Below are 26,668 nucleotides of genomic sequence, written 5' to 3'. Positions count from 1 at the left end.
CAAAACTTGACGGTGAATCGGGGAAATAATTCAATACCAAATTTGTAGAGGTTCACTTGACTTATATCAGATATCTGTCTTCACTCCAGTATGAAACTCCAGCGATGTTGAGATGCATCACATCAGTCCACATCAGTATAATATCTAGCCAGCCGCTAGTTTGTCTCGCACTCAAACAAAGCAAGTTAGAGCAGAGCGTGGAGTCGCCATGTTGACGTACATGTCCTTTGTATGAACTAATACAGGAAGAGGAGCATTTCAGAGAGAGGCTGAGAAGAACTGCTGCAGCACCGCCTGATAGGAAAAATCTATTGAAGCATGCCAGCCCCCTTTTATTCCCTCGGATTAGCCTGTTAGCTAAATGCTAATATCAATGACATTTCTGTTTTACAGTTGTGACAGATATGAATTTACACATCTGGTATGAAGGTTTCAAATGATGATCTGTTTTCCTGTTTCCTTCCCAGTGCCTCCTACTGTCGAAGATGTCACTGTCACCACTCCAGTTACATATACAGCCCCACTTACCCACACCACCACCCACACACACACCCACACAGCAAGGGAGCCTGAAAATGCCACCACTGTCGAATTGACCACAACAACAACACCACACCCTACAGCCACATCAACTTGTTGTTCCACTACTTCGCCATCAACATCACCGATAACACCAACGACAACAACAACATCACCAACAACAACGACAACACCAACGACAAGACCAACAACAACAACAACATCACCAACGACAACACCAACACCACCACCACCACCGACAACACCACCAACAACAACAACACCATACCCTACAGCCACATCAACTCCTTGTTGTTATGTTACTTCCCAAACAACAACACCAACAACAACACCAACAACAACACCAACGTGGCCAACACCAACAACAACACCAACACCAACGTGGCCAACACCAACAACAACAACACCAACGTGGCCAACACCAACAACAACACCAACGTGGCCAACACCAACAACAACACCAACAACAACGCCAACGTGGCCAACACCAACAACAACACCAACGTGGCCAACACCAACAACAACACCAACGTGGCCAACACCAACAACAACACCAACGTCACCAACGACAATGCCAACACCAACACCACCACAGGCTCTTCCCTCACAGAGCCAGATTATGTGTCCTGGTGGATGGGAGGTGTTCCTGGGACGCTGCTACTACTTTGTGGATGAGGACATGACGTGGCCTCAGGCTCAGGTAGACACTCGACAGGACAACAGCAACACAAACACACTCTGTAGAAACGTCAAGGTTAATGATCTAGTTACTGGATTCTTGAAGTCTATGAGAAATGACCCTACCTCTTACTCGATGTATTATCTCAGTTAACATTGTAACATTGTGGCTACCGCCGCTGCCATCACAATTTCTACCTCGCTACCAATGCAGTCAGCTCATAAGATGATTTCAACGCTCAGCTGTAAAGTTGACCTTGAATTAAGAAGCTAACTTTGTTTGTGCAGAGACGATTTTACCTCCACTTTAAACTGCACATATAGAGTGAAACGGCTCCAACACATCATCCCCTTGTATATGATGTAGCTGAGACGAGGGAACGTTCCTACACTGAACTTACCCTAAACGAAGGTTTGAGGTTTCCACTGGACCAGGAGCAAATCATTTCTATGCAGGCTCTTTATAAAGCAGGCCCATGACTAGGGATGGAAATTGATAAGATTTTTGCGATTCCAATTCCATTTTTGATTCTGCTAACGATTCGGTTCTTTATCGATTCTCTTATCGATTCTCATTTGGAAAAAAGGAGAACAAACATGTCAATTAGCATCAACTTTATTTCAGTTTAGAAGTAACATGATGACATTACAGTACAAACCCAACAGTGAGGTCTTGAGGTATACTAATATAAATAAATAATAATAATAAAATAAATATTCTTGTTTGTAGAAATAAACAAAATACAACATCAATTATTCTGTGGCAAATACAAGAATGGCCAGTAACATCCAGTAACATTTTTCTAATAGCCAGTGACTACTTCAGTCAAGTCCAATGGAACTGTGCATTACAACTATGACGTATTAATAATTCTTTTACAGAAAAATCCCAGCCTCTGAGCCAGTCAGCCCCTTGTCACGGTCATCTTCAAAATTAAATGCATGAGAAGAAGGCATTCATTTAATGTTAACTGTTAGTAATAGCAGGTTTTACAACGAGGCAAATGGCGCTAACATAATAGGCAGAGGACATGCTAACGTTGCTGCTGCTGCTTGTTGGGAATCACTCCGGAGCGGATCGAAAACGCGACAGTCATTCAAAGTTATCGCATTCTGTGTGCGCAAATGTTTCTGCATATTGGTAGTATTTCCTCCCGCAGTATAGTAGTGACGTCATTCACGCCCAGTGTTGGGCAAGTTACTTCAAAAGCGTAATGCATTATTTATTACTTGTTACTGTCATTTCAAAGTAATTAGTTACATTACAATATTACTGTCTTTGAATTGTAAGGCATTACACTACTTTTACATTACTTTTGCATTACTTTTCGCCAAAATAAAAGGAAATATGGATTTTTTGTTCTCAATAGATCTTCTTGTGTTCAATGCAGCTCATTACACAGCAGGATGTGAGGTTTTTCGCTTCAAAATAAAAGAACGAAAAACGGAAAATGACTCGTATCCCGTTATTCGTTTTAAAAACGGAAAACGAAAAACGGAAAACGACTCGTTAACTGATATTAGATATTGTGTTCATGAATGGGATTCGGGGATGAAATAACAGTGCCATTTTTCATTCCAGATTTGCCGTTCATCTTTTTTAATGACCTTGAAGGCGCTGTATGCTGCGAAATTACCTGAAAGCCTACCTGAGACATTTAGGGGAGCTCTAAATCACTGTTCATTAACGCTCTGACAGCGTCTTACGCTCGCGTTTTGAAATAAACCTACTGTTTTAAACTCGCACCAAAAGCATAATGACCCGGACATAAAAGCGGTTAAAAACCGACGGGGAGAATCGGAGCCTCCGCCTCCTCACCGCCGCCCCTCAGCTGTTGATCCTCGGTGTGCCGGGTCGGCTGCGCTCTGACCGACCGGGAGCCGCTCCGTGAGTCGGTGTCCAGCTCATGGAGCCTGCTAGCAACAGCGCTTAATTAACATAGTGTAGAGTTACACGGACCGGCTTTCACACTTTTCCAAAAGTGGAGTGTATGCCCATCTCGCGATCGCGAATGTAGAGTCAATTGATTTCGGGTTTAAAATGCATTGTAACGCGTGTTACTGAGATTTGTACCGAGTAAAATATTACCAGGTTTTTTTTTTGTAATGCCTTACATTACCGCGTTACAGCAAAACGTAATGCATTACAGTAATGCATTACTTTTGTAACGCGTTACTCCCAACACTGTTCACGCCCACTGGAATCCATAAGGGAATCGTTTGCAAATGATTCCAAGGAATCAAAACACTGGGTATCAGTTCTCAACAAGAACCGGTTTTCGATACCCATCCCTACCCATGACCATGTGTCCTCAGAGAAGTCAGACTTTAACATGTCTCCTTTTGTCCCTATGTCCTCTTCTCCTCCACCAGTCCAAGTGTGCGTTGCTTGAGTCCATGTTGGTGTCCGTCCACAGCGCTCAGGAGTACGGTTTCCTCCAACAACTCTCCCAAAACAATGGAAATCAAGCGGCTTGGCTGGGTGGTTTCTACCTGCAGGTACCACACATATCATGAAATAATGTTATTGGCTACAGTGGTACTAATATGCAGCACCACAAAGAAATAAAAGCACAAGAGATGAGGGAGGAGTTTCCGGAATATTGTCATGTTCTGAGATGTTTTCCAGACGGAGGTGGTGATATCTGATAAGTGAGGATGTTTTTCTGCGGTCTCTTGTTTGGGAATAATGTGTGTCTCTCTTTGATTGTTTATGCACAGACAGTTGTTACTGCATAACTTCTTCTTAAAAATGAATCACATTTAAAACATTGAATCAATCATGGTGATGAAACACCAGGAAAGTCATGAGGGCCGTGCTGCAAACCCTGAATCACGCTGCCTTAACAGACATATTTAATCAATCTTGCTGTAGCACTTCAGTGTAGCTTTGGACATTTGCCACAGCGCAAAGTAAAAAAGTTAAAACAAATTAAAATAATACAGAACCATTTATTATACAAGATTAAAGTCATACATTTATTTATTTAAGAAAAAAAATTGTCGGAGATTCTAAAGTCATAAATTTGCGACACAAAACTCAGAAATTCTCAGAGTTTAAAGTCTAACATTTAACTGCCTTCTGAATTTTGTTGCTCCTTATTTTTCTCTTTTAAAGCATTAATCTTGTATAGCACTTTGTGAATTGTTCTCTGAAATGTGCTCTACTAAATAAACATCTTGTTAAATTCGTGTTTTTATGGTAACAACAGCCTCTTTGTGAAGTGAATGTCCTTAAGAAATGTGCAGGTTTACTTAATGATCTTTCTGTGTTCTTTTATGAACATAATGAAATACTAATGTAATTAATAAGTAAGCGTCTTTGTGTTCGGAAAAGCACTATACAAATACAATTTATTATTATTAAGTCATATATTTCGTTCAACGGTGGCATGTGTGGTGTGATGAAGTTGATCCAACCTTACAAAGTGAATGGATGAAGTGCCTTGACAAGAAAACAACATCATTTTCAGCTTTCAACGTGTTTTTCTCACAAATGTACGACTTTTTAATCTCAGAGAATATTTAAGATTTTTTTTTCTTGTAAATTTTTTATAATACAGTCCACAGTTAAAGCTCCCACAACGACACTCGGTTCAGTTAGCTGGTGGTGTTGGCTCCTTTCGGCTCGTTCTGTTACAATTATGGGTACAACAAAGATCATTAGGAAGTTATCATGAAAATCTGAGTTGTGATGTCTTCAACTTTGCTTGTTTTTTTAAAATGTTGCTGTTTGATTTTTATCCCTTCACACTTTTGAGTGACGGTTTAAATGAGTCTCCACTGTCCAAACAAAGCACTGATGATGATTCTTTCCCTCCAGGACCAATGGTTGTGGATCGATGGTTCCTGGTTCTACAACAGCTGGAGCAGCATATCCCTGGAGAGCAGCAACCCCTGCCTAGTGCTCAACACTTATGGTAAGACAACACACACATGACGATCCAGGGACCCTGCTATTAGTGTATAGCAGCGAGTTGCCTGATGGCCCTCAACAAGCAGAAAACCATAAATCAGAAATGAATCACTTAGAGTAATCTCACCCCTTTAGATTTGAATCAAAACTTCCCTCTGTGTTAACCTATATTTGAGACTGTAAAACATTATTTGATTGACCAGAATCACCAACCATTCAGGGGCAGTATTGGGCGCCTCCCCACCTCATAAGGGTCATCATTCTGATTAATCGAACAAAATTTCTAAAGCCGTTTTATACAGGTCGAAGCTTACAGGTATTTGTGTACCTGTAAGCTTAGAGGTACTTAACTGCATTGGTAGGGTGGTAGTGAAGGTAGAAACACCGTATTTTTTCATAGACTTCCATACAATCAAACTTCTAACCAGAGGAGTCGCCCCCTGATGGCCAGTAGAGAGAATGCAAGTTTAGGGCATCTCTGCATTGGCTTCACTTTTCAGAATCGGAGGTTGCTGTCTTGTGAGAACAAAGCGGTGAATCAGAGAAACAAGACGTAATTTTTCTGACTGTTTCACAGAGATTTTCATGCAAAGCACAATTAAACACACACACACATGCACAGCCCTGCGAGAAGGTGCAGAATATTAAAATGAATGCAGCCGAAGTGTTTGTGTGCGAGTCAAGGCAGGTGAGCGAATACTTTTGGCAATATAGTGTAAGTGACGTCCCATTCTCCATAGCGTTTAATATGACGTTGGTCCACCCTTTGCAGCTATAACAGCTGTTGGAGGTCTCCACTCTAATTCATCCCAAAGGTGTTCTATCGGGTTGAGGTCAGGACTCTGTGCAGGCCAGTCAAGTTCATCCACACCAAACTCTCTCCTCCATGTCTTTATGGACCTTGCTTTGTGCACTGGTGCACAGTCATGTTGGAACAGGAAGGGGCCTGTTCCACAAAGTTGGGAGCATGGAATTGTCCAACATCTCTTGGTACGCTGAAGCATTCAGAGTTCCTTTCACTGGAACTAACTAAGTAACTATGTAAGCTGGGCCTGATCTGTTAGCAGCACGGTACGTAAGTACTGGTGTCTTGAAGCGGATGCGGGCAGCTACTGGTAACCAGTGAAGGGAGTGGAGGAGCGGTGTAGTCTGAAGTCGAGCTGCTGCATTCTGGATGAGCTGCAGAGGTCGGATGGCAAGTGCAGGCAGACCAGCCAGGAGGGAGTTGCAGTGGTCTAGGTATGACATGACAAGACCCTGGACCAGAACCTGGACCAGAACCTGTGTCTCCTTCTGGGTCAGAAGGGGGACGTATCCTCCAGATGTTGTGCAGCATGTATCTACACGATTGGGTTGTTGCAGCAAAGGTGTCGGTAAGGGAGAGTTGGTCGTCGAGCATCACACCCAGGTTCCTTGCAGTCTGGGTGGGGGCGGCCACACAGTTGTCAGTGGTGATGGTAAGGTCCTGGGTGGGAGAGCCCTTCCCTGGAAGGAAAAGCAGCTCGGTCTTGTCTAGGTTAGTTATGCTCTGCAGCTTGTGTTCGTCAGATCCACACGTCGCTCCTCCGCAGTTCAAATATGTTCACTGGTTGCAAAAATCCAAGTTGGCTATGGGAGAAATGTTGAACTTGAGACTTCAAAACCATAGGCCACAAACCAATAGGTGGCATCACAACACCCGAATTACATACCGGTATACAACTTTCAGAAGCACTAGATGTTGCACAGTAGTGTGTACTGTTAACAGTGAGAGACGAATATTGTCTTTGATTCCGATTGAATCAAACACATATGATGTTTGTCTGTAAGAGGGTCTATATGGGAGCTTTGTATCTGGCGGGGATAAATAGGGGAGTCCAGACAAAACAGTATGTGACCACCTTAAAGGGGCTTTTTGCTGACACCCAGGGTCCCGAACACAGTAAAAAAAGAAGAAAAGACAGAATACATGCAGACTCTCTTTAGATACAGATACCACCCATCACTTCTCCTGGGTCGTATTGATGATTGAGGGGGATTCTTTTTTAGAAATCCCTGCATCTTATACCTTTAACATGAAGGGGGGAAATGTTAAAATAGAAAGGGGTGAGTTCAGAAATGAGTGACTGCCAATATTGACTCATCACAAACCTTTTCAGAACGAAAAATGAAAGCCTGCAGACACAGAGTGAGTTCAGGCATTAATTATCTGCACAGTTATGTAACTCAGTTACTCTCATGGCCTTTTTCTAATCTTCTCTTTCCACAGAGGCATGGAGCAATTCCCCATGCAACAATGGCAACTACCCCTCCATCTGTGTTAGGAACACCAACGTCCGTAAGGCAATTTATTTCTCTGCATGACAGAAAAACATGAGGGAAAATTCATTCAGAAGAGACATTATCCTTCATGTTGCATAGCTTTTTAACAAATTATCATTATACACACTTTATTCCTGACTTTGCTATGGCATTCATCTCCATTGACATCTTGTTGCAATCATGACACTGACATGATTGAAGGCCCTAAAATTTGTGCTAGTTATCACAATAGCCTGAAACTATTTGGTTTGATGCTCCACTCACATGTCACAAGTGATCACTTCAGCTCTTTGGTTCGTGGCTCTGATGGAGATTTGAAGCGAATGAACTACGTGGATTGTTGTAAATTTCTACAGTATGTATAATTTTCTTTTTGTCTGATATCCACAGCAATCTCCATGTTGTGTCCTGAAGGCTGGACGGGCTTCCAAGGCCACTGTTACTACTACAACCAAGAATCTCTGAGCTGGCCGGACGCTGATGTAAGTACATCACTTTCACTGCAGCCATTTTACCACGTCACTGAACACTGTGTGTAATTAATAACATTAGTTACAGACCCCTTCTATTTACCATTGGAGTTCGTCCACATAGTCAACATTTGTCAACAAATGGATACACATGCTGTCACAGATGAACAAAATCACCTAATTTTATTTTTGATGACAAAAACCTGTATTTTTCTCTTTTTAAAAATGTATGTGCACTTGTTTCATAGCATGTGGCAACCTCTGTTTCTAAACTTGCATTTTCTGCTGGCCATCAGGGCCTACTTCTCTCTTGATGTATTATCTCAGTAAACATTGTAAACATGAGTTTATGTCTCAATCTCTAGTTTCAAGTCTTCTTCAATCCAGCATGATGTTCATTTAGTACATTATGGTCCATTTAGAGTCCAACAGACCAGAAAGCAGGAGATGCTTGTGACTGACAGGTCACTACCACAACCTTGCTATCGTGGCTACCAATGCAGTTAGCTACTAAGATGAAAATTTAGCTGTCATGTTGACCTGAAATTATTAAGTTAACAGGTCTTGCTATCGTGTTCAGGGTCGCAGGAGGGCTGTAGCCCATCCCAGCTGACGTTGGGTGAAGGTTACACCCTGGACAGGTAACCAGTCTATCACAGGGCTGTAATGTAGAGACAGACAGGTAACCAGTCTATCACAGGGCTGACATGTAGAGACAGACAGGTAACCAGTCTATCACAGGGCTGACATGTAGAGACAGACAGGTAACCAGTCTATCACAGGGCTGACATGTGGAGACAGACAGGTAACCAGTCTATCACAGGGCCGACATGTAGAGACAGACAGGTAACCAGTCTATCACAGGGCTGACATGTAGAGACAGACAGGTAACCAGTCTATCACAGGGCCGACATGTAGAGACAGACAGGTAACCAGTCTATCACAGGGCTGACATGTAGAGACAGACAGGGAACCAGTCTATCACAGGGCTGACATGTAGAGACAGACAGGTAACCAGTCTATCACAGGGAGACATGTAGAGACAGACAGGTAACCAGTCTATCACAGGGCTGACATGTAGAGACAGACAGGTAACCAGTCTATCACAGGGAGACATGTAGAGACAGACAGGTAACCAGTCTATCACAGGGCTGACATGTAGAGACAGACAGGTAACCAGTCTATCACAGGGCGGACATGTAGAGACAGACAGGTAACCAGTCTATCACAGGGCTGACATGTAGAGACAGACAGGTAACCAGTCTATCACAGGGCGGACATGTAGAGACAGACAGGTAACCAGTCTATCACAGGGAGACATGTAGAGACAGACAGGTAACCAGTCTATCACAGGGCGGACATGTAGAGACAGACAGGTATGTATGTATCTGGGACTCCCACAACACGTGAAACACGAGCAGTGCTCGTGGTTATTTCAGCCATGATTGATGAAACGTTGTTGGTGTCTCCATGGAGGGAAGCCCCACCCTCAATGTTCCTTTCTATTCCAAGTGTCATCCATCTCTGTCTTCTTTCTGTCCACCAGGCTTACTGTGCTGGTCTCCAGGCCAGCCTGGTCTCAGTCCACAGCCCTGAGGAGTACCTCTTCCTCTATCAGCAGGCTGCTTATGAAAACCCTCAGACCTGGCTGGGTGGATTTTACCTTGAGGTGAGATGACTAAGCATTAAGCATCATTACATTCATATTTCCTTTACGATTTAAATGTTAATATGCTCTGTAAATCAATTTTATAGAATATATAGAGTGCATATAATCATTTTATTATCCACTTTGGGATTAGTATTGACTAAGTGTACTTCGAACATGTTATTTAACATAACATCGCACAGAATGGAAGCACTCGTGTCCATCCATCCCTTTTCCTCCGTTTATCTGGGTTTGGGTCGCAATGGCAGCAGGCTTAGGAGGTCATTCCAGTCTCTCTCCCGAGCAACGCTTTCCAGCTCCTACTGGGGGACACCGAGGCGAATCCTGATCAGATGTTGAACCACGTTAGCCTGCCCCTTTCCATGTGAAGGAGCAGCATCTGCAGGGTCCAAATTCCCTCCGGATGTCTGAGCTCCTCACCTTATCTCTAGGGCTGAGCCCAGCCACCCTACCAAGGAAGCTCATTTCGGCCCCTTGTTTCCACAATCTTGTTCTTCCGGTCTCTACACAAGGCTTGTGACCATAGGAGAGGGTTGGAATGGAGATGGACTTTTAAATCAAGAGCTTTGCCTCCCAACTCAGCTCTTCACAACAAAGCGTACAACACGATCCATTTTACCCTTACTGGTGAACAAGACCCTGAGATACTTGGACTCCCTCACTTTGGGGAAGTGACTCACACTTGTATGCCTTTTATAATTCAATATAAAATGCAACACTTTACTTAATCCACTTTCTTGAGCCATCAAATTATATGAACAGCTATTAGCACTTTCCAGCGTTCCCTGCACGCCAGCTGCAAAATACCATCGTAGCTCTTTCAAGTTCCCATCCTGACAGAACATCTACGTAACAGACAACTTTGTCTGAGACACAAAGAGCCATCACTTTTTAACAGATAGATGAGCTACGTAGTCTGTATCTGAAAGGGCTTCTGGCTGCATGCAGTGGATTGACCATCAGATGTAAAAGTAGCAGGAGGCGGTGGTATTTGGTTGTGTTTTCTGTATGCAGTGCATTGAGCTCTAAGGACCACCATTATCATCTTTCCCCTGTGTTTTTAGTCTTTATGTTCCTTTCTTAATTCCTTATACAACTAATTTGATCGAAAGCCCATCATTTAAAAGTCTATGTTGGTAGAATCAAGGATATCACCCCACTGCACCACTTTTAAACCTGGAACCTCTTATTTTGCTCCAAAACCAATACACACACACACACACACACACACACACGCACACACACACACACACACAAACACACACATACTGGCTTACACTCTAATGATAGTGTCATCAATGCACTTAGAAATAAGATAAACCCTTTTGAAAGCTAATGTTTCGTTGTCTCCCTCCAGGACCAGTGGATGTGGCTCGATGGCTCCTGGTTCTATCAGGGTTTTTTTACTGAGATGTCTCCAGACAGTACCTACCGATGCCTTTCAACATATAGCAGCGGTAACAAACACACAAACGCACTTTCTGTTCTTATGACTATTTGGTAACCTTTTTTGAATAAACCACGAGAGACTAAGTCACACCCCTTCCAGTGTCCACCATGGGACATCATTTTTGAAAAAATCTGTAGGGTAGTCAACGAGACAAATAATATTTTATCAACTTTGAATTATGACAGGAATTACACATATGATGTTTGTCAATTCAGTCAAGTCCAGAAAGTCTCACTTAGACATACATTTTCATTTAGTTACATTTAGGTCAGTTAAGTGTGAAACTGCTAAGTGAACTACATCTCTTGTTCACCAACACCGCCGTAACAGGATATTTGTGATGGAACATGGCTACGTTAGCTCGCTAGCTAGCAAGACATGCTAACGGCCGTGTTGGTGACGTACACTGTGTGAGATGAGAGATGTACTTCACTGAGCACTTTCACACTAAACTTAATGATACTACGACAAACCTACTACAAACTGAGACTCTACTGACTTGAAATGTATATTTGAAATCAATAAATATTAGGCCCTATGTGTATTTCATGGTACAATTCAAGGTTAAAAAAATCTGTCTGTATACTGACTGTCCCATGCTGGTCCACCAGGAGGTCGGTAGGACACAGCCACTCTACTGTTCTGTATAGGACATGAGGACGCAACACTCTCTCTTTCTGTCTTTACAGATGGCTGGAGCAATTACTACTGTGATGAGACCTTCTCTTCATTTTGTGTGAAGAAGGCGGATGTGTGAAGGATACACTAACTCTGCAAATCACAGAGGACAGAGAAACAGGGTATTACACATTAAACACAAATGTATAAAACATTACAAAAGTATGTCTTATGCAAATTTTACAAACAAATGAAAGAATAAATTGTGATCCAAGAGATTCAGATTGATTTTTAATCATATCATGTAGCTTATCTGCTTTCCACAGCGCTCTTCAGTGTTTCAACAGACGGATGCTCCGCTGTTGATACAGTTCTCAGTTCCAAACTCTCTGTTTGCTTCATAGATTTCATTTAGTTTCATTATATGAAGTGGATGTAGTGACATCACCCATTGGTTTGCGAGCTACAATTTTGCCTCGAGTTCGGCCATCGTCATCTTGTTTTTTATCCGTCGCCATCTTGATTTTTGTAACCATTGAACTGAAGTGACCCTATTTTGACTGCGGAGAAGCAACGGGTGGATCTGATGAAACACAAGCAGAGCAGCAACCTTTCTGGATCTGGATCCATCTGGATTGTGGTGTGAAGATGTTAACAAAGTTAGCTTCATAATTCGAGGTCAACGGTACAGCTAAATGTTAAAGTCTTCTCACATTTTTTTGCAATCGGTAAAACAATTTTTTCAATACTTTTAACCATTTTCCGAAACTCTTAACACAGTTAGCAGAACATCCGTCTGTGTAAGCTATACAATTAACACATTAATGCAGGTTCTGTAATTCCATCTGATGTTAGTGTTTCTATGACATTGTGATTGACTAAAATGTGTTAGTGTTTGGTAGATAGTGTGTTATGTTAATGTTTTATTGTAATTTAAAGTAATGTTGGAGTTTAATAAATAATAATTATAATATACTTTATTTGTATAGCACTTTTCGAAACAGGATTACAAAGTGCTTCATAGAACAGAATACAACATAAATAAAAAAAATTGTAGATAGTACAATAAGTACTAACACCATAAAATAGAGCAAACGGAAGAGAGCAATGTGTTAAAAATAATAAAACTACTAAAGCTTTTACAAACAATGAGTTTTGAGAAGAGACTTAAAAGATGAAACTGATTTAGCTTGTCTGAGATTCTCAGGCAGGGAGTTCTACAACTGAGGTGCCCGTACAGCAAAAGCCCGGTAACCTTTGGTGACAAGGCGTGATGTGGGAACGACCAGGAAACCCCTAACCGAGGATCTCAGGCTACGCTCTTAGCAGCAGCATTTGGTACCAGCTGGAGGCGGGATGTAGGCTTTCTGACTCAGCCCAGAGTATAGGGAGTTACAATAATCTAAATGTGAGTAATGAAAAGCATGGATAACCTTTTCAAGGTCTGTACATGATACAAACCTGATTTTAGCGATGTTCCTCAAATGGAAAAGAAATGATTGAACAACACTCGTTATTTGGCCATTAAAAGAGAGATTAGGGTCAAAAATCACCCCAGATTACGGGCAGCAGATTTAACATTGGTGGACAGGCCACCAAGATTAGGCTGCATGGAGTTGATAGCATTGGGGGGCCAAATAGCAGAATCGCGGATTTGGCTTCATTAAGCTGCAGAAAGTTCTGAGACATCCAGCACTTTATGTCAGCGAGGCACGACATGATATGGGTCAAATTACCTGTCTCATCAGGTTTAAGAGGAACAAAGAGCTGGGTGTTGCCCGCATAACATTGGAACTGGATATTGTGTTTACGAATGATATCCCCAAAGGGAATAGGAATTGAAAAGAGCAAGGGACCTAAGATCGACCCCTGAGGAACACCACAAGAGAGGATGGCCCAAGAGAAAGAGGCTTTACTTGTAGCAACAGTGTGTGATTTTGATTATGAAATGAACCGTTTGGCCAATTGCGCGTGGTAGGTGTGTTGGTGCGTTAAGAGTTTAGGAAAATAGCGATGGTAAAAAACTGTAGTAGCTAACTGCATTGGGAGGATGGTAGCGTGGTAATGACGACAAACACCATGGTACAAATGCCGCGGTAGTGACCGGTCAATCACAAAATAGCCATGCTCTAAAGCCTGTGCTGCTTTCTGGTCTATCTGACTCTAAATGGACCATAATGAACTAAATGAACATCATGCTGGATTGAAGAAGACTTGAAACTAGAGTTTGAGACCATAAACTCATGTTTACAATGTTTACACAGATAATACATCAAGTGAGAAGTGGGGCCATTTTCTCATAGACTTCGAAACAATCTGACTTCTTTGTGCAACCAGAGGAGTCGCCCTCTGATGGCCAGCAGAGAGAATGCAAGTTTAAGGAACTTCATAATTGGCTTCGCTTTTTAGAACCAGAGGTTGTTGGGAAATGTGGATGCAATTTAGGAGACTTTCTCTAAATCCACCACAAGATAAGATTAGAGATTGTACAGGCCACAAAGGTCTGATTGATATTTAGTGTGCAGACAAGAAAGCTGGACTTTCTCATATAACCTGTGGTAGGACTTTTTTCCCAAAATATTGAATTTTATTTATGTCAACATGCAAGGATATAGCCTACAACTGCCATGAACAATAATGTAATCCAGCTCATTGAAGAAAAAGGCTGGTAATGGCGTCACAGTGGTGTAGTGGCCCCCCTGTGACCCACAGTAGGGTAAGTATTTACAGAGAAGGTTTTCTCCCTCTGATTCTGTGGTAAAGACGCATTGCATTTGATCATCCTGTCCACCGACGTAACTAGCTGGAATAAACTTCAATCTGAAAGTGAGGCCAAATACTATTAGATCAGGTAACGTGGTAAATTTAGCTCACCTGAGTCTCCCTTAATGCCTCTTAGTCTATTCTTAATCACAGCAGCATCTATTTGCAGCTCTGGCCTTAATCTCAAGGTTTATGTGGAGCTGTGTTGACAAAGAAATGTGCCTCAAATAGCACATTAGCATGCAGGCTTAGTGCACTCCATTATACAGTTAGTATGTGTCTCTGAGGTCAGCTATTAGTGGAGCCGTCTGAGCCAACTGCCTTAGTGTGTGTGGCTGCAGACATCATGAAGACCAGTGTTTATGCAAATGTCTCCCCATTTATTTTCATTAGTGTGTCCAGATTAAAACAGCACATTTTAATGGGGATTCATTGTCCCATTCACAACAGAGAAACTGGTTTTCAGATTTTTCCATATTTTACATTGCATGCTACTTTATACTTTTAGTCTGCAGTCTTTAATTTACTAGTTTGCAAATTTAGATAATTAATTCAAAACACAAATCAACTAATACATTGTGATTCATGGTTGTTATTAAGTCTACCCAGAAGAATATATAATTAAAGTGATGAACTCATTAATGCATCAATAGTTATAATAAAGTAATATAAAGGATATGATTCTGATATGGGAAATTCTGCACAATGAGTACTTTTACTTTCGGTACTCTAAGTATATATTTGACTTACGTTTCTGAGGAAGGAGGATAATATCAAGTTAAAAAATCAATAACAAGCACTACATTCGCGCTGCACAAGGATCACATGATCCCTCAGCTGCATCCCATTGGTCAAAAGTTCCCTGGCTCTGATTGGACTTTGTAAATTCACACAAACCCAAGGTCTAACTTTCAGCCAATCATTGACCTCCTCTATACTTTGGTTCCGCCATCTGAGCTGTCAATCACAACAGAGCCAAGACAGCCGTTGGGCTGAATGTTATTACGCTATAAAAGTAGTTCCTTACAGAAATTGAATTCGGACTCCAATTTGAGCTCGAAAGAGGATTTTAACAGCAAGGTGAGTTTTTACTTCAACAAGCATTTTTAGGAACATTCTGTAAAGTTTATGGATGAAATGTAAACAAACAAACTATCTAAAAAAAATCACACAATCTCGATTAACATGAAAGAGGGTAAGCTAGGGGGCCAAGATTGTGAATGGAAAATTACATTTAACACTCGTGGTCCTTTAATTTTACAATAAGTTTGTGATTTATAGTTTTTAGTGTAACTGTTACAGCAAAGTGAGACACAATGTTGAAATCAGGGAGGAACTGTGGAGGATGTTTGTTCAACAAAACTTGTGTGGGATTCTTATCAGGAGTGACTTCTCCTGCAGCAGACTGTGTTCTGGTTCAGCACTGGCTGCCAGTTAATACTGTTGTTTCTTAACACCATCCTTCTTCCTGCAACTAAATGCTCGTCATATATGGAGGTCACCTTTATGTGTTAAACATTGAGCTGAATGACCTCATTAGACACAACACAAAAGGGCTCCTTACAAAAATCATAATCACCAACATTATTGTATACATTAGTAATTTCATTGTTGTCTTTACAGTCAATAAAAGCTTGTAACAATCTCATACCAGAGCTAAATATAAAAAGTAAATACAATATTTCTATGTATGTCTGCAAATGCTGACAGAAACATTATATTTGTGCTTTACTTATCATTAATATCTAGAATTATAAAACATGTTCAAATCAAATATTTGGGATTGTTTTCCCTGGTTTGGCTCAGCTTTAGTAGTTTAAGAAAGTGTCTGCCAGCTTTGATTTTGAATCACATCCTTAACGTTTTATACAGTTATACTTGAAGACTACCAGCTGTTGGCTCATTCCATAGGAATGCCGTCTCCTATTATTCATGCGCTGATGTTTTAACCAGACGCCTTTCAGGCCATTCGGTGCCTACCAGACCTCTGTAAGGGCCTAACTACCTTTATTTGAGTAATTGTTTGAATGCCAGACTTTTACTCTGTTGTATTACTACTTCTCCTATAGTAGAGATTTGAGTATGTTAACGTAAGAAGGTTTTCTTTCAGATACAGATCATGTTTCTCTCTTTTATCTCTCCACTGTGACTTTAATAAAACTCGTTCTCACTCAGAGTTTTCCCTGATATTACAGTTTTTTCCTATTGTTTTCGGTCATGTACCCATACTATGGTCACTTTTCCATATCACTTAACACAGTGGGCTTTAGAGACACACACCTCTGCATATCTGTTAACCTTTGGTGCAAAATGCACTACATTAACCACACCACAAACAATGCTGCCATAACTTAACACATGTTTCCTCTCAGAACACTATGACCTAAAAAACACTAACATCTTGAAGCATTGCCAATTGCATATATAAAATGTTGCTGTGTCCTCCAGTTTGGCATAGATTTCCTGTAGTGTTGCATTGAAAAAAAGAGAAAAAACACAGACAAACACTTCTTTGGACTACAGTAATAAAGTTTGTAATATTACAGTATGACAATCCAAGCCAAGTATCTGCTGACAGTGTTCATATGTCGGTTTACCTCCCACAAAAGATGTCACAATTGAGTGTGGTAAATGTACTGTAATTGTAAATACAGTAAATACTGTAAGTGTTTTATGAGAAACTGAGAATAACAATTTTCAGTTTTTGTAATGCAAATTACATACAGTAAGTAAGTAATATATGATCCAGAAACAAATCACAAACACAACAGTTTTTTTCACTGTGCTTTACTTTTTGGAGATTTTGTCACAGTGCAAGTGTTACACAAAACAGAAAATACATTACAAAGTCAAAAAATGTGTTCTAACAAAAAATGCAATGCACAAAACCTGCACATACTGTATATTACAGTAGCCCAACAGTGGCGCAGAATTGGGCTAATCCCTCCTATCCTCCGCATTTGGCCACAAATTTTCATCTACGTCGCAACGTATGGTTTCTCTTGCCATACAACGTGGATAAAATCTTTTGGAATGCCTTATCCAGGCCTGGATATCTTCTGGGGCTATGTCCATACACCCAGCAGCCATTGCCTCTAATAGGGACATCTGGTCCTGAGGGCGGTGGTCATAGACCTTCCATCTCCACGCCGAAAAGAATTCCTCGATGGGGTTGAGGAAAGGAGAGTAAGGCGGAAGGAAAAGTGACATCATCCTAGGATGCGCCGCAAACCGCCCTGTGACTTGCCGGGAGTGGTGAAAGGCCACATTGTCCCATACAATTACATACGTTGGTAGATTCTGCCTGTCTACCTCTCTTGCTGTGAGCCTTTCGTAAAGCTCATCTATGAAGGCAATTAGGCTTTCGGTGTTGTATGGGCCTATGCCGGCCTTCTGCAGCTGCAGTCCATCGTTCGAAATTGCTGCGCACATGGTGATGTTCGCACCCCTCTGGCCTGGAACATCTATCGTGGCCCTTTTCCCAATCAGGTTCCTTCCACGGCGACGTGTTTTTGCCAGGTTGAAGCCAGCCTCATCCACAAAGTGAATGCATGTTCATTCTCACTGGCTTCAAGTTCCATGGCTCTCTTCAGGAAATTAGAGAATACACAAGTTCCATAAGACAAAAATGGCATAGCTTACAGTTTTGTGCAAAATCACAATCAACATGACAGTGTGTCCTGTGTTCAGTCTTACCTGGACGTATTGGTACCGGAGTTCCTTTATCCGCTCAGAGTTCCTCTCGAAGGGGACAGTGTAAAGCTGCTTCATTCGAATTTGGTGCTTTTTCAGCACTCTGGCGATGGTCGTGGTGCCAACATTCTCAATGTTGGCAAATACACCAATGTCTGCGATGATGTTTGCACAAATTTCTCTTAGCCTTATACTATTGTTAGCAATAACCATTTGCACTATTGCATTTTGTTGTGGCAAAGTGAATTTTCTTCCCCTTCCACCTGAGTGGGGCAACCGTTGGGTCCTACAATAGTGAGTCAGACACAAATGCACTGATACGTCAGGAGAGTTTTGGAGACTTCTCACATCACATTACTACTGTTACAAACACATCAGTCAGAATGCTGTAAATACTGTATAGTACCTGTTAGTTTGTGTGAAAACCCTCACGATTGATGCCACCGTTGATCTTGGCAAGTTCGGCTGAACCCTCAGACCAGCTTCCCTCATGGACAGACCATGATTGATTACATGGTCGATGACAGTTGCTCTGATTTCATCAGATACAACTGTCCTTGCTGCTGCTGCTCCTCTCCCTCTCCCTCTTCCTCTACCTCTCCCTCTTCCTCTACCTCTTCCTCTTCCTCTACCTCTTCCTCTTCCTCCTACTCCACCTTCACCTCCACCTCCACCTCCACCTTCACCTTCACCTCCACCTTCACCTTCACCTTCACCTTCACCTTCACCTCTACCTCTCCCTCTTCCTCTACCTCTTCCTCTACCTCTTCCTCTTCCTCCTACTCCACCTTCACCTCCACCTCCACCTCCACCTTCACCTTCACCTCCACCTTCACCTTCACCTTCACCTCCACCTCTTCCTCTGCCTCTGCCTCTTGCTCTTGCTCTTGCTGCATCCATTTTCCTATACCAACTACGTAAAGAAGTCCAAAGCAAATGCCAAAGAAGGCCCTTTTTCAACGAGGCACAAATTACATGTAAAACACCTGAGTAGGTCTTTAGCTGAGTAGGTCTTTAGCTGAAATGACCACCAGCTGTTTTGCATTGCAAAACTTATCCTCTGTGTTTTGTACAGATCATTGTATGTAGTGTTGCTTTTACGTAAAAAAAGTAATTCCATGCCAATTCACCAAGAACTATGGTGCACAGGGGGAAACAAATCTAAATTACTGTAAAATAAAATAAATAAACTATAAACTAAATATTTTTTCTTATTCAAACATGTAACTTCATTTGTCTGTCCAAATGCAGCATCTTTCCATCTACAGTGATCTAAATTACTGTTAGGTTTTGAACAGAAAGTTCACTGTTTTGAACAGAGTATCTAAACATTGGTAAAATATGCTGTAGTTCCACAGCGTTTTGCCGGTAGTGAACATTGACTGGGGCAGGTATCCATGAAATTTGGAAGAAGGCGTCATTGCCAGCATTTGTATCTTAGCATAGGGGCAAGTAACCACAGTTTGGTTCACATGGTCTACTGGTATGCTCACTGTGTGAAGTGTTTAGGGAATGTGAACATGGTTTAGGTAAATTGCCTAAAACGATAGGAAAAAACTGTAAAATTAGTCAGAATGTTACACAGAATTTGCTTTGTTTTTCAATATTTTATTTTGCTTCATATGTTTTTCCTTTTTTATTTCTGTTGTTTCAATCATTATTTTATTTTTAGTGCATTTTAACATGATATATTATGTATGTATTTTTTCTCGCCTTGTTTTTCTTGCATCCACTTGCATGTGCTTCCAGGTGTAATGAGGGAGCTGAATGTGTGTGTGTGTGTGTGTGTGTGTGTGTGTGTGTGTGAGAGAGAGAGAGAGAGAGAGAGAGAGAGAGAGAGAGAGAGAGAGAGAGAGAGAGAGAGAGAGTGCAGTGCAGTCGATGCATTGTGGACACTGAAATATATTAACATTTAAAACATGGGTGACTCCCTGAGCAACACCAGATGGTTCAGTTCGTAGACGCTGACTGCGTTTACTGTAACAGCTGTTGTTTCTGTGTAAGTGTGAGACTGTGACGACGTTGGCAGGCGCTCTGAATAAGTCACTAGATGAATTATTGGAACAGATTGGTTCAGGTAAGATAGAAGAGATAAGGAACTAAAGGAAAAAGCAGCGTGTGTTAGTCAGGTGATTTTCTGCTGAATGCTGTTCCATCAGCATTTGTTATTTTTCGCCAGTCGTTTATTCAGGTTTTTCCTTTTACTTGTCTGTGGAATGACATGTTTTTACAGCTCATCGTATCATTTTCATGAAGAAGAAATTGCTTAACCAATTTAGTAGATTATCCTCTACTAGGGAGAACATAAAGTCCTCCTTCTTAAAGTAAATACAAAATAATTATAATTTGTGTGAGTGGATTGGTAGGCAACCTTACAGATACATTCTGGGATTGCCCAAAGCTCCTGGATTTCTGGACAAAGTTCCAAAAGGAGATTGAACTGTTGGGAATCAACCCTAGATCCAGCACAATAAACTATCACACAGTACAAATGATGTACAAGGCTGCTAGCAAAAGCCTCCCTCACAACCTGCAAATACTTTTCCTAGACAGAGAGGAGAGACACAATCTTGGAGGGAACATGATTGTCAGGCAAAGGAAGGTACGAACTACGTTAAAATCCTTTTCCTTATCGGTCACAGGTGTTAAACAATGGAATGTGTTAGAAGAAGAAGTCAAAAAATCAGCAACACTAAGTGGCTTTAAGAAGAAGTATGTAAATTCAACCGTTGACCGGTACAGATTAATACATGAGGGTTGATGAAGGTCAGAGGCACGAATCAGCAGACACTGTGTTGAGACGGCATGGGAGCATAACAAAAAAAACATTCTGTACCCAAACAATAAGTTGAACCAGAAACTTGTATGGTCCAAGGCCAATGTCAGTTGTACGTAGCAGGATGTTGTTATAATGTGTATCAACAATGTGGAGGTAAATTAGGTACGAATACAAACTGTGACACTACTGCGAGCGATCAGAAGTTCTGAGCTGTGAAGAACTCAACTGAGCCCTGTAAATCATCACACTAAGGTCACTCGATTGGAGACTTGTCTAATATTGTACAACAACGTTTTCAATCAATCAATATCAACAGTCAACGATGGAGTTGCTGAGCTGGTCACTGAAGGCTGTCGACAGAGTGTTCTCAACACGGCGTGCGGGTTGTGGTGAACCTACATGCCCAGACGGGACCTTCATGTCCGGCTACATCATGGATGGTTGGGGAAAGTGGAGAGTCATCTGCCATGCCGCACTGGATGTGGAAGACGTCGAGGACGTGTACGTGTTCACGTTCATGACAATTGGAACGATCGCCTTGGCATGTGGAATCTTCATGCAATATGGGAAAATGGGAAAGATCGCTACTGAGCAGACCAGTGCGAGGGCGGACAACGCCACTACTCGGATTGCTGTGGTCGGGATGCGCTCTCACATCTCCGCAATTTGCGAGTTTGTGGCACTGATGCGAGACCATAAACTCATGTTGACAATGTTTACTGAGATAATACATCAAGAGAGAAGTAGGACCATTTTCTCATTGACTTATATACAACCAGACTTCTTTTTGCAACCAGAGTCGCCGCCCCCTGATGGCCAGTAGAGAGAATGCAAGTTTTCGGCACTTTAGATTTGGCTTCACTCTTCACGTAGGTTGCTGCGTTGACGTCACTCCAGACATTTGTCTTTAGAGGAAATTGAACCACAACATCAAACAGCCAATAAAAGTAGTGAAACTGTGTGAGAAAATAACGTTTCCCCATCGTGGCCCCCTCAGTGACCACCTGACCGCAGGTTCCCTCATGTTGCAGGGTACAGAACATCCCAACCCACATCCCCGTTACAGCCTGGCTCTGTCTGAGCTCTATAATTGGCTCTGTTAGCCTCGCCTGGCTAATGTATTATAAAAGCTCCCCTGGCCCGGCTTATCCACCGACAGCGCTTACAGAATCACACCACCATACAGCCGCAACATGTTCTGTACATGCTGAGAGCCTAAAGTCAATACCTGCAGACTGCAGGCATTGTGGGAGAAAACCGAGAGGAAGTGGCAGAGAAGTCACTGAGGAGGAAGACAAACTGTCCTCAGGAAGAAGCACAGAGACGTTTCTAGGTGAGTCTGACTTTGGATTGGACTACGTATAGAAATAGAGAGAAGAGGGACCAAGCTATGAGGACACTTTATTTTATTTTGCTGATTTAGCAACATGAGGGGAGTTTACATTATGCTATTAAAAATGCACACAAGACTAAACATTTGTCCATCAGGATTGCGCTACCGTACTGAAATGTTTCTCCCGACAGCATGAAGGCATCTCTAATGGCTGATGGTGTTGGTGAAGTCAAATGGCAGTGCTTTATTTTGCAGATCTATATTAATCTATTTTGAAAGGTTTCTGAAAATGTCAAATGTTCTGAAAATATTTTGAGGATATTTCTTGAGTTACAGTTTAGAGAGCTGAGTTGATAAGCAATTGTTGATTTCTTTGAAAGAACTGCTCCAATCAACTAAAACTCCAAATAATAATATCAAAGTAGAATTAATTTTATTGTGAGGGTAGCGGTGGGGAATAAAATAGAAAATAGAAAATCATGAACAAAACATTTCAAGACCCAAGTTGACCTTATGTTGAAGCAGCGTATTGTGGCTCCACCCACCTGCTGCTGTGATGCTGCTCGTCACTGCTTTCTGGTCTACAGGGGACATGATGCAGACAGATCCATCTAAACGTGTCTGTGCCTGATACCATGTTCTACTGTTAATACTACTGTTAATATTTTTACTACTGTTAATATTACTACTAATGCTTATATCACTACTACTATTAATATTAATACTACTACTACACTACTACCAATTTGGGACACGTGTCCAACACCAGCCTCGTGGTTGAACATCCCGTTTTGTTGGAGCCCTCCACCCCCACCATCATATTTAATACTACGTCACTACCTCTGGACAGTGTAGTCTCGTGGATGCGTTTCATTTGTGTGTCCACCATGTAAAGGGATCCGCTTCACTCCATTTGGTTTTAGTGCTGAACACACGGCAACAAACAACACTTCATGTGCCTGTGTGATCGGCCGTGAGACTGGGTTGCATCATGATAGCAGCAGTAAATGACATGCGTTTCTTTGCAGGATGAAGCCCAGGTGCCTCCTGTCCACAGTGGACAGACTTCCAACCATCGACGAGCTGCAGGAGAGCGACACAGAGGATGGACACCTTGATTATTCCTCACACACCATGGAGGACTACTTGCACTCTATCAAGGAGCTCTCCCAGCCGGCCCCCTATCCCCTCCACGGGCCCCTCAGGGGTCACCGCCGCTGGATGGTGCGCAAATGCCCCGGGGTGACCTGTGGGGTGTCTTCTATGAATGCCCCGCGGACCCACGCACCCTGGATCCCTGTTGAGCTATCAGACATATCACTGACTTTAAGTGACCAACCGAGCTACGACTCGTCGCTGTGTTTTAACCAGAACCTGCTGGACCGGCTTGTTGCACAATCCCCGTTTGCAGGCCTGGTGTGAGCCGGAGGGAGGATTAACGTGGTGAGCGGATTACCGTCACCACTGGATCTACTCGCTTACCCCTGCAGCATGCTCTGACTTCAGTTCCACGTCGCATGATTAATTCATGTTTAAGAAGCAACTGAGTACAGCCACTTTTCAAACATGATATGCATTTCCTTTGAAGTGCTAAATTAGCACAACACATGAAACAAAAGATGAAAAGGGAAAAATATCAATGGCAGAACAAACAAATGAGCAGCCAGAGGCGTGAGCAGACTAAGTGGTTGCATCGGGCCCCTCAGCCACCAGGGGGCCCCCAAACAAACTGAAAATTATGCTTTCGGTCGCGGTTTCAATATTTAAAGATACATGCACTGATTTTTAATTTGGACTCATCTGACGGCCGGATTTGGAAGAATGTACAACACCGAAGTATAACCACATAAAAACTAGGAAGGGCCCCTCAAAACAAATCAACAATACGTGTCCTAATTATTTAAAATACATTTGCGTTTCACTTTAATTCTTTTGTCGATTTGTTTTTATTTCATTTGAAATCGTGTACAGCAAAAGTTTGGGCTGGCCCTGCATGAGATGAATGAAGCAATAAAGCACTTTCATTTTCTCTGCACTGCATGCATTTACAATCCCGACCAGGACCGATCCGTTCTCACTCTCAGCATCATCGGGCGAGAGCCCTTTAGCCTCTGCATGAGACACCCCAGGCTTTCAACAAGTTACAGTGTTAACCTTCATTATTAGACGCAGCTGACGTCGTATAAAGAGAAAGCCTTTCACTCTGGAGATCGTTGTTTGTTTCCTTTATGAAGCCAAGTTAGAGTTTGCAACATCAACACCAGTTACATAAATATAATTATTAACGTAATGAACACATTTATTTGAACTCAATCCACAAACTTTCCCCAGCCTATAAGTGTTAAAGTAAATAAAGCTTCATTGAAAGTTGAATTTTGAAGAGAGACTGCATATAATGAGTAGAAACCAGGCAGAAACCTCCGGCTCTGAAAAGTGAAGCCAATGGTAAAGTGCCTTAAACTTACATTCTGTCTGTTGGCCATCAGGGGGCGACTCCTCTGGTTGCAAAAAGAAGTCTGATTGTATGGAAGTCTATGAGAAAATGAGCCTACTTCTCTCTGGATTCATTATCTCAGTAAACATTGTAAACCTGAGTTTAATAGCTTGAACCGGACGACCAAGCATCAGGATTTGCTGAGTTGTGAGTGAGAATGTGTTCAGTCCAAAAGTTCAGTAATATTCTGTAACTTTAAAGACATTTTGTTTAGTTTTAAATAAAACTATTGTGAGAAAAACATGACACTATTCATTCTTTAACAATGAAATGTTCCATGATGCTTAAACATCCCAAGAGACTCGAAACACGGCTGCCCTTCATTATCTTTGCTGTGCTTCATGTTCTACTTTTACTTTCTTTTTCCCTGAAGTTTTGTGACCATGTGGAAAACGTCTCCAGCTGGGCCTTGGCAGGAATCGCCTTAGTTAGGTCCAACAAGCATGTGATGGGGGGGAGAAGCGGAACAGAGCGCCCCCCCCCCCATCCTCCCCGAGAGACATTTCCACAGAACAAGCCTGCGAGTCTCATTCTAGACCTTAAATGGTTCACGGACGTTGCGCAACACTGCATGAGTCAGACACACAGAATGAGAAAGCAAACATTTACCTCAGAAAGATGATCTTCATGCAAAAACCTAAAGATGCAGCTTGATATTCACAAGGGATGCCTTGACTCATGCTTTAACGGCGTGCGGTAAGAACAGACTGTATGAGCAATAAGTTAACTCACTATTGCACAACATTTACAGGAAAGTGCTGCTGCGGCGAAGTGTCTGTTGACATGATTACATTTGCTTTTAATTGCACCCACAGTGATGTTGAGGTGCAGATATCATCTATTCTCCTGAACTAAAGAAATCAGGAAAGGAACGAGTTACTGCGAGCGCCGCTCTGCAATAAGATATACTGCAGCGTGCCAGAGGAGTGATAGGAAACAGATTTGCTGAAGTTGATACAAGGTTTGGTTGTAAGGTCCCAAAGACCCCATGCGATGTGTAAACACTCACAAGTGTGGCTTTAAAAGTGAAGTACAGCCGGAGAAAGCAACGGCACAATGGAAGCTTTGTGTCGGGAGACGCTGCAAGATCTCAGCGCTGAGGTAATATATCAAGAGACACAAACTACAACAGTCAAACAAACAGGATATGAAGACATGTTAAGACACCCAGATCTGCAAGGCTCCGGTCTAGACCTGCAGCCGTTGAGGTGAAAAACAGGTTTCAGTGTGTTTGGTTCACATTTCCTGACAATCGAACCAAAACAGTCACGGTGCATCCACTTCATCTTAACAATGACGATCATGTAGAATGCCGCAATGTTCAGGGGAGTCTGAGCGTATCATATCCAGGTCCCAGTGTATGCAAGTCACCTGATTCAGCCCCGTTGGATAGGCCACTGATTCTGAAAGCTTTGATATTCAATTCCATTCATCTACTAACCGCCAAAATCTACAGCCAAACCCCCCAAAACAAATGGAGCTGCTCTGAGCGCCTATTAATGTTTTGGCTGGGTTAACGTTGGATCCGTTGAAAGTCTCATACAGACCCTTAAATGCAGCCTGAGTGCTTTGATATCAGATGCCGAGGGGCTTCATGAGTTGAATTTATGAGTTTCTTAATATTGAATATCTATCTATGTGTAATCATGTTTATCTAACCACAATCACAACCACAAAATGAGCTTTCATTGTGACTTCCTGTTGCCATAATGATTTCATTAGTCTGACATGTTGCATACAGTGTGTGGGGACTTCTCCATGTCTTCACATGTCCTTTCACCACCTATAACTCTCACAAGGACCAGCACTGTTGAAGCATCTACAGACCATATTCTAAAAACTGTAGGAAAAATGTCCATCTAGTCTTCTAAACTCAGTCTTCCAACCCTGGATGACCTGAATTTAAACTAGACATTTATATATATAAATAATATACACCTATTAAACATAAATTAGATGTTAAA

The 26,668-nt window shown here is 42.0% G+C and overlaps 1 protein-coding gene across 1 annotated transcript; it reads left to right on the top strand.

Moving 5' to 3' along the window:
* Window positions 1-1,093: 1,093 nt before the first annotated feature.
* Window positions 1,094-12,328, top strand: LOC311010637 (macrophage mannose receptor 1-like). The gene is made up of 8 exons (XM_084005212.1): window positions 1,094-1,240; window positions 3,592-3,717; window positions 5,042-5,138; window positions 7,383-7,451; window positions 7,826-7,917; window positions 9,452-9,574; window positions 10,932-11,031; window positions 11,714-12,328. The coding sequence occupies exons 1-8, from the start codon at window positions 1,112-1,114 to the stop codon at window positions 11,779-11,781; spliced, it is 804 nt and encodes a 267-aa protein (XP_083861338.1). The 5' UTR covers window positions 1,094-1,111; the 3' UTR covers window positions 11,782-12,328.
* The last annotated feature ends 14,340 nt before the right edge of the window (window positions 12,329-26,668 follow it).

The sequence above is a fragment of the Eutrigla gurnardus genome (assembly GCF_963514095.1).
Source record: "Eutrigla gurnardus genome assembly, chromosome: 3".
Taxonomy (NCBI): Eukaryota; Metazoa; Chordata; class Actinopteri; order Perciformes; family Triglidae; genus Eutrigla; species Eutrigla gurnardus.
The sequence above is the reverse complement of the archived record's forward strand: the minus strand, read 5'-3'. Positions and strand labels throughout refer to the sequence as shown.